Below are 9,089 nucleotides of genomic sequence, written 5' to 3'. Positions count from 1 at the left end.
TGTGACAGACGGACGGACGGACGGACGGACATGAGTAACAACAATATACCCGAACTTTCTTTAGAAAGTGCGGGTATAATGATTTGATAATCTGATTTTCTGATTCGATAACACCTGCTTATGGGTTTAATGTCTCCAAGTTGATTATATAGTCGGGATTTGAATAGATAAGACATTGAAGGGTGTATGAAGACACTATTTATGTTCCCCAAACGAAGTTGGGGAACATATTGTTTTTACTCTGTTTCTTATTATTATTATTTTTCTTCTTCCTGGGCACTTTTTTGTCCGCGAATGATCTCGTAAACTACACATTCAACTAAGGTGAAATGTTTTTAGGGTCAGTAGACATGTTATGAAAATTTGCGGAACGAAGGTCATTTTGCGCGCACGTGCTTGCAAGAGCGCGCACGTGCAACACGTGAAATGACCAATATAATGTATATTGCCGTAACTTTTCTATTTTTTGATGAAATGTTTTGAAACTCATAATGTAAGGATATATTAGTTGTATAAACAAGATGACGTGGTCAATATGGCAAGAACTCACGCGCATGCACGTGCGCTACGCTCTGATTGGCTGAAACTAAAGTCTCAATATCTTTCTTGTTTTTTGACGAAATCCTTTGAAATTTTGATCATAGCCATGCATTAGGATATCCTACAAAATGATATATACCAATTATCATGAAAACACGTGCATGCACGTGCGCTGCAAACTGATTGGCTGAAATTTTAAATAGCTATAACTCCCTTGGTTTTCAACCAAACTGGATGGGATTTGGAACATAGATATATATAATGGACTTCTACAAGAAGGTATGGTCACCATGCACATGCATGCACGTGCGTGTACAAATGCTGCAATCTGATTGGCTGAAACTTTAAACAGCCATAACTCCCTTGGTTTTCAACCAAACGGGGTGGGATTTAGAACATAGATAGATGTAATGGACTTCTACAAGAAGGTATGGTCACCATGCTTATGTATGCACGTGCGTGCACGTGAAATGGGTAAAATCAAAAATGCACTTGAATGAGCGGTTTTTTAATACTTTTGGATTAAATACTTTAATATTTAGCATATTAAAATATATAGATTGTATAGACAATATGATATGGTCATTACGCACATGCATTCACCTGTGATAAAATTTTAATGAACATGGTACACTTCTGGGTAAACGTTGTTAAAGTCTCAAATGCATAAAGTTTGTCTTATTTAATTACGCTTTCGGGGAATATGACTATAAAAGGGATTCTGGGAGCGTTTGGGGAACATCTGTAACGGTCCCAGTTACAATTAGCACTAGTTTCATTTGCGATCTTCCATTGTTGAAAATAAAAAAAAATCTCCAGATTACTGTTTGTAGCCTCCGTGTTTTCCTTTCCAAGTTTCGCTATGTGTAAGACGTCCAGATGTTAAAAAATAATCCTGAAATAGGTTTGAATAATTGTTTACCTGCACAGATACGTAGCTCTCTGCGGCCGTTGCAACCATCGTTTACAACGTTGTTTGATATTTTGATTGTGACGTCACAATGCCTTTGCACGCGCATTGACCCTCCGGTGAATACGGCCTCAAATCCGGTGAATATTATACAATTATGGACTCTTTTGGTGTTGAATATGGTTTGTTATTCACCAGAAAAATATTCATATTGACCGAGGCGAAGCCGAGGTCAATATGGATATTTTTCTGGTGAATAACAAACCATATTCAACACCAAAAGAGTCCATAACTGTTTTATTATATAGTCGGGATTTGAATAGATAAGACATTGAAAGCTGTATGACGACACCATTTTCATTTGCGATCTTCCATTGTTGAAAATAAAAAAAAATCTCCAGATTACTGTTTGTAGCCTCGGTGTTTTCCTTTCCAAGTTTCGCTATGTGTAAGACGTCCAGATGTTAAAAAATAATCCTGAAATAGGTTTGAATAATTGTTTTCCTGCACAGATACGTAGCTCGCTGCGGCCGTTGCAACCATCGTTTACAACGTTGTTTGATATTTTGATTGTGATGTCACAATGCCGTTGCACGCGCATTGACCAACCGGTGAATACGGCCTCAAATCCGGTGAATATGAAGTGTTATGAACTGTTTGCGTTTGTATAGATTATATAGGGACTATAAATAGACTATATAATAAATAGTGTTATGAACTGTTTGCGTTTGTATAGATTATATAGGGACTATGAATAGACTATATAGTCATTCATTTTATTAACCATTTTACCTTTGAGCACAGCCTTTGTATGTGTATAAGTCAGAAATATGAAAATATATATGCTTCGCCTCGGTCAATATGAATATTTTTCTGGTGAGTAACAAACCATATTCAACACCAAAAGAGTCCATAATTGTATATTATTATACCTCTATTGATAATACTCGAATTTGATTCGCTGGTAAGAAAACTTTAAAACACAACAATGACTCCAAATGATACTGTTTACAGCAATAATGACCTAGGAATCATTGCATGTGGGATATAATGACCCGGTCATTATTATTAATGACCGCTAAATAATGACCTCTGAATCAAAAATTCTTTTTTGAGTGAAGTTAAGGTACATTGATATTCTGATAAGAGGGATAACTCTTAATGACACAAATATCTTTTATTCCTTTTATTAATTTGTAAAGTTTAAGTGCCTTTTTTGTCAAATTTTGCCCCGCAAGCCATGCTATAATTGTTATTATTAGTATTTTATTCAGCATATACATTTCCTTTGGAAAATCATAAAAGTTAAAGAAAAATTTCATATGAGTGAGAAGAGAGTTTATGAACCTTAATGCATAAAATACTAATTATTCGAGAAAAACAAAATGTTTTTAAAGTTCTGCATGGTCTGTTTTACATTACCATACAGAATATGGTAAAATTTTATCGTTAACTTAAACGGTGAACCCATTTAAAAATAGCGTTACAATTCAGTTCAATGGAATGTAGAAGCGGCCATTTAAAGAGATGATTTCTGTGTTAGATTTTTACTGTGTAGAGGAAAAGTAATCGTTAGTTATAACAATGAATGTCGCTATCAATCAAATATTGTTTTAATCAGTAAATCATGATGCAAAAACTTACACGACTTCAGACTTGCAGATGTCAATGTAAACAACTTCACTATACGGAGCTGGCCCACTGGCTCACTCGACCTGGTCCACTTGATGACCTGCCCTGACCTCGGACGCTACGCGGCCTCGGTTAGGTCAGGTCACCTTTTGGGCCAGGTCTCGGGTCCTTATTTCACCATGTTGACCTCAAAAGGGCTAATTAATTGTATAATATATGGAGATACCGAACAGTATTCAAGCTCAAAGTTCATTCAATATTACAAATCAGAAACAGAGAAAACACGGACAACTGGAACATTAGAGGTGAGAAAGGGTGAAATGTGGACCGGTCACGCCTGCTGTGTGCTTCTTGTCATGATCAGGAAATAACAGGAAAACCCATAGACTAGACAATTCAACCTGTTAATAATAGTCTAACAATTAGTATCAAACCATAGTATTCTGTCAAAGCACTTTCAGGTGAACGACATTTATTAAAGCAAACAGTAGTTAGTTCTGGTTGATACAGATAGGAATCTTTGCATCTTCTCATGACTGTGTATCTGTTAGGTATGTCACAATTGCTCATTGAAAACTTACATTAAGATTAATTTTTGGATAAAATTTCTTTCTATCTTTCATATCAAGTTGAACTTCGTTGGGGTTGACACAGACAGAAGAAATAAATGCGTACATATTGGTTCTAGGGATAATATAATCTGGGCAAGAGTCAAAATGTGTGCAAAATTTGGAATTATTTCTGTGAGCATTTGTAACTCGAAGTTAATGATTCGATAATCTGATTTTCTGGTTTCATTACACCTTCGCATATTTATTGTCTAAGTTGATTCGATGCTCAAGAGCACGCTCTACATGTACAAATGATATTTTTTTTCAAAGGGTTAAGGTATTAACGAAACAAGGACACCAACAATCTCGTTTGATTTCACCATTTGGCAAATTGGTCAATATCGTGACCTTGATGGTAAATACAATCTTTCATTAAGTCAATTGTTTATTGACATTTTTCATACTAATTGTTAGGTCATATCTTTGAATTTGAACAAACTTAAATCTACGCTTCCTAAGAATGCTTTTCAAATACTATTACACATAATGGCTCTATTGTTTACCGTTATGATCCAATTTAATTTTGCTTTTAAATTGATTATCTATCATGACTTTGTGAAGAATGTTAACGATTTTTCCCATGTATTCCTATGTAAAACTCTGACGTCCCATTTTGGTCCCACTATAAACCAGGGAGTCATGATTTAAACAAACTAGAATCTACACTACCCGAGGATGCATCCATTTGACCAATCACAACTTTGCTGTTTTCAAGAAGATTTTAAAAGATTGTTTCTATGTAATCCTAGTTTGATCACGCAATATGACCCCACCCTTGCCCCATGGTTCATGATTTGACAAACTTGAATCTTCACTACAGAGGGTGCTTCCATATAACTATGACCAATCATGGCTGTGCTGTTCTTGAAAAGATTTTTAATGATTTTCTTATGCATTCCTATCTTAAACTTTGATCCCCCTTGTGCCCCCTACTCCCGAGGATAATGATTTGAACAAACTTGAATCTACACTTTCAGAGGATGCTTCCATATAACTATAACGATCACGGCTTTGCTGTCTTTGAGAAAAATGATTATGAAAGATTTTTCCTATGTATTCCTATGTTAAACTCTTGAGAAGACGATTTTTAAAGATTCTTCCTATGTATTCCTATGTTAAACTTTGATACCCCATTGTGGTCCCACCCTACACCCGTGCGTCGTAATTTGATCAAACTTTAATTTTCACATCCTAACCCGAGGATGCTTCTGGCCCAGTGGTTCTTGAGAAGAAGTTTTTTTTTATGATTTTCCAATGTATTCCAATGTTAAACTTTGATACCCAATTGTGGCCCCATCCTACCCCGGGGGTCATGATTTAAACAAACTTGTCTCTTCACTACCAGGATATGCTTCTACAGGTGTTTCATCTTTCCTGGCCAAGTGGTTCTTGAGAAGAAGAGTTTTAAAAGATACCATTAATTTATCACTGATTCATAATTATATCCCCTTAGAGAAGGGCGTTGCCTTTCATTTAAACAAACTTGAATCCCCTTCACCCAAGGATACTTTGAAGAAAGTTTGGTTGAAATTGGCCCAGCGGTTATTGAGTAGAAGATGAAAATTGGAAAAGTTTACAACAACGACAACAACGATGACGACAGACAACGGACAAATTTTGATTAAAAATTGCTCACTTGAACCTTCGGCTGAGGTGAGCTAAAAAGTCAAGATGTAAATTGAAATTAATAAATTTTAAAATACAAATTTAAAATTACTTTTTGAAATACTTTCAAGTATAATTTCATATTTCTGACTTTAAGGCTATTTTTCAATTTCTTTTGATACCCCAAGGGAAATAACAGACGTCACAGAAGTTTTTTTTTTAAAAGCTATACTACCAATACCTATCGAGACATAACTTGTTGGTCATATATTGAAATAGATTTTTTTTTAATTTCAGAGAACCCTGTACTGAATTTCTTTATAAAACAAATCCCAGACCTGTACTGACTGTGCGGATATCTTGGTAGACATATTCAACGTGTCAATCATTATCTTGATTAAATATTATGAATGTCCTCATTGGTTGAAAATGTAATTGTAAACAATCGTTACACAGGGTTTAATATACTTGATATACCATAAATACAGCTGTATACAAGTGGGGCCTATATTCCAGAAAATCCCGGTTTACTAAGAGAAAAAAGATGAAAGGAATGAATGCATTGGTAAGAGGGAAAAAACTTGGAATTAACTCAGTATTTTTTTTTGAAATGCAGAAAAACTGTAATAAACTATAAAATTAGAATTAAACTATTTTAGTTTCTTATTGACTTTTTGAATTTTTTTTTTCTTAAACGAAGATCTTCTGCATTGAAGAGTAAAAAAAAGAATCAAGTGGCAAAATGAACAATATTTAAAACTTATTTTCTTTAAATAACCTTTTTAGGTTTTCCTCCTGGGTGTTTCCAATGTTCTTATTTCTTTACCCGTCCAAGGTCAAGAAATAGTTGCCGTCAAACCATTTCCGGAATGTACGACAGACTCCGATTGTGGCGAATTTGTTAACACGGAATGTAGACTCAATCCAGATGACCCTTCCTCATCCATCTGTACATGCAAGGATGGGTTCTTGTTCTGGCCTTTACCTTTCCGAGTACAAGGCTGTCTAGGTAACCAATTATAAGAATTTAGCAAAAAAATGTTCTTTCTACAATGCAAAGTCCTCGAAAATCAGCTTGATACAATACATGTACTTGTACGCTCATTGCAATCGATACTATTGTTTATTAAATTGTTCACTCACTCACGTTTCTTTTTTAATAGTACCTTTCTTCAAAAGACTGTACAAGGTTACTGATTTTATCTTTAATGTATATCACTCGTCAACGTTTAGAAAAGTTCAGTCAGAGCCTAAAACTTTATAAATATTTATTACAATTCAACTTTTAACATATTTAATTTAAACTTATTATTCAACTTATTATCCAATTAAAAACTTTTCTTAAATTCATAAAGATGCAATATTTATGAGAGACTTTTTTTCCTGTTGTTGAAGGACATTTAAATGAAAATTCACTTGTTAAATTTAATATTTTGGAACTTAAGTCCCACGTGTTTTTACATTGAGAATATTTTTCGTTATGATATGCTAGGAATATTAAATAAAGGCATCATATTATATCTTTCGAACACATTTTAAACATTCACTCCACAAAATTTGCCAAGAAATGAAGATATATTAAAGAATTAAAGACCTCAAGATAAAATGTACGCCTTTTTTGCCTGAAAATCGCACCTTTTGACCAATATCTCAAAATTTACATCACAGACTCCAACTTTTTCTTCTATTATTTTAAACAACAAGATACTTCCAACCAATCAGCATTAAATTGATCACAAGTTGGTTATTAAAATAATTATTGCCTATTTGAATTGTTATACCACAAATATGATACTTATTTAGTGCAAAAAGGTAACAGAAAAATTTCTGATTATTATTTTGCATGATTTATTCAATGATCAATATTTTTCAAACCACTTAACGAAAAATAAGATTTTATTTATTGCCAAAAGTACATCAGATTAAAGATGATAAAGAATGAAATGATTAACCAAAGAATTACAATTGCAAAAAGGTCACAAAAGTGACATACGTTAAGGGACCATTACTCTAACACATATTATAGCAACTGTGATTCAAACTTTAGTTTCTTATCACCCCTTTTAATATCTTTAACAAACATTTAGCCGAGTGTGATTTTGTGAACAAGGAGAATTCTGGATGTAACCATGGTTATTGTGGATTTGATGGGAATCCCTATCCAACATGTATCTGCAAAAAGGGATATTGCGGGAAACGTTGTGAGAGTATGTATACTCCGTTTGACAAAAAATAATAGCGCAAGTACTTATACATTTTGTATATGTTTTGTATATCAAAAAATGGATGATCTTTAGTGTCTATGCTTAATTACATGTATTAATTGTATAACTTTTAAATAATCGATAAATTTTATTAGAATTAGGAGATTAAAATGTGCATTGTATTTGTATATTCTCTTGGATACTGTTTTTTTTTTTTTACATTACATTTAATTTTTGTTTCATTTAGTCACTTGTTATTATTTTTAAAAATAACTATTCGTTATATTTGCCCACAATGTCTATTTATACCAACAATTCAATTTCATTCTCTCTTCAACTTTTTTCTTTGACTACATTGTCGTTTATATGATATTTACGACAGTTAGCACATAATTTAAAAGTCATTTTCAATAATTTTACCATACTGAAAACAAATACTATGAATGATTTGTTTCTTGGTACTATAAGTTTAAATCAGCAGGAATTGAGGAATCGTAAAGTAGTTGTTCGCTAATAATAAAAAAAACAAGAATTTAATCGCAGTAAACGTAAACGATATTTTATATTTTCATGAAAGCGGGAATCTTTATCATTATTTTCTTATTCTTAAAGTTTCCAACAAAAAAAATGATAAAGTTTTTAATTTAGATGAAACTACAAAAACAATTTCCCTCACGAAAGAATATCTACTAATTAAGGAGATCATCCAAGACATCCTCCATAACCCATAGTATATAATAACACAATGTATCAATCTCTGCATTATATAGAGTGCCCCTGCTCGGGATCGCACTCATTTACACTTTCAGAGGAAACACACGGGTATACTGATTATTACCAATGTCTTTTACAATCAGATGTGCATATATGACATTCTTGTCTTTATTTTCTTTTATCTCTGTAAACAACATCAAAACTCTATTTGCCGAGTGGAAAACTTGAATTACCATGCCATATCAGCATAAAAGCGTATATAGATGTGCAGATAAATAATCCTTAAGTATAATAATAAACAGTTGGCCAGCGATTTATTAAAATAAAGGATCTATACAGCACAACGCTTTATTTTGCAGAAAAGGCATGGAGATCGTTTGAATGATTTGGGTGTCTGTTCGAATATGGGATTGCTTGCTTCTTTGGATGTCAAAAAATTGCTGGCTTCCTTCAAGAAGAAACTGAATAATCCCTAAAAAGCTATTTTTCCATTGTATCATTATCTTTGAAATAAAAATATCCAAATGAAAACATGTCACTTTAATTTGTCCATTTTTAAATGCAAAATCCATGATAGATTAATAAATTATCAATATTACAGTAATGATCCGAAGAGCTGTATCATGTCGAGTTCAACTCGACGTGATATAGCTCTTCGGATCAAGTTACTGTTATATTGATAAATTATCAAGTATAATAAAAGAAAGCGATTATATAGTTTTAGTCTACTAAACAAAGCATTTGTTTCGAGGATTTTTTTTATAAGCAAGAAAAAAGTTTTGTTTCTACGTATTACGTCATCATGAAGTTTCAGAGATTTGTGATATGGATTCAGAAAACCAATGTTGTTATCCGGAAAGTCGGACCACGACG

At 33.1% G+C, this 9,089-nt stretch overlaps 1 protein-coding gene across 1 annotated transcript; it reads left to right on the top strand.

Annotated features, from left to right (window-relative positions):
* The first annotated feature begins 5,660 nt into the window (after positions 1–5,660).
* Positions 5,661–8,735, top strand: LOC134274412 (protein glp-1-like). The gene is made up of 4 exons (XM_062756710.1): positions 5,661–5,863; positions 6,085–6,307; positions 7,386–7,505; positions 8,576–8,735. The coding sequence occupies exons 1-4, from the start codon at positions 5,843–5,845 to the stop codon at positions 8,599–8,601; spliced, it is 390 nt and encodes a 129-aa protein (XP_062612694.1). The 5' UTR covers positions 5,661–5,842; the 3' UTR covers positions 8,602–8,735.
* The last annotated feature ends 354 nt before the right edge of the window (positions 8,736–9,089 follow it).

The sequence above is a fragment of the Saccostrea cucullata genome, unplaced genomic scaffold (genome assembly GCF_032062105.1).
Source record: "Saccostrea cucullata isolate Sc308-1 unplaced genomic scaffold, CSIRO_AGI_Scuc_v1 ctg15209, whole genome shotgun sequence".
In the NCBI taxonomy this organism is placed as follows: Eukaryota; Metazoa; Mollusca; class Bivalvia; order Ostreida; family Ostreidae; genus Saccostrea; species Saccostrea cuccullata.
The sequence above is the reverse complement of the archived record's forward strand: the minus strand, read 5'-3'. Positions and strand labels throughout refer to the sequence as shown.

Coding starts and splice junctions, on each gene's coding strand:
- LOC134274412 (XM_062756710.1), top strand. CDS start 5,843: ATGAAAGGAATGAATGCATTG. Junction 6,308..7,385: donor CCGAGTACAAGGCTGTCTAG/GTAACCAATTAT, acceptor ACAAACATTTAG/CCGAGTGTGATTTTGTGAAC. Junction 7,506..8,575: donor TTGCGGGAAACGTTGTGAGA/GTATGTATACTC, acceptor TTTATTTTGCAG/AAAAGGCATGGAGATCGTTT.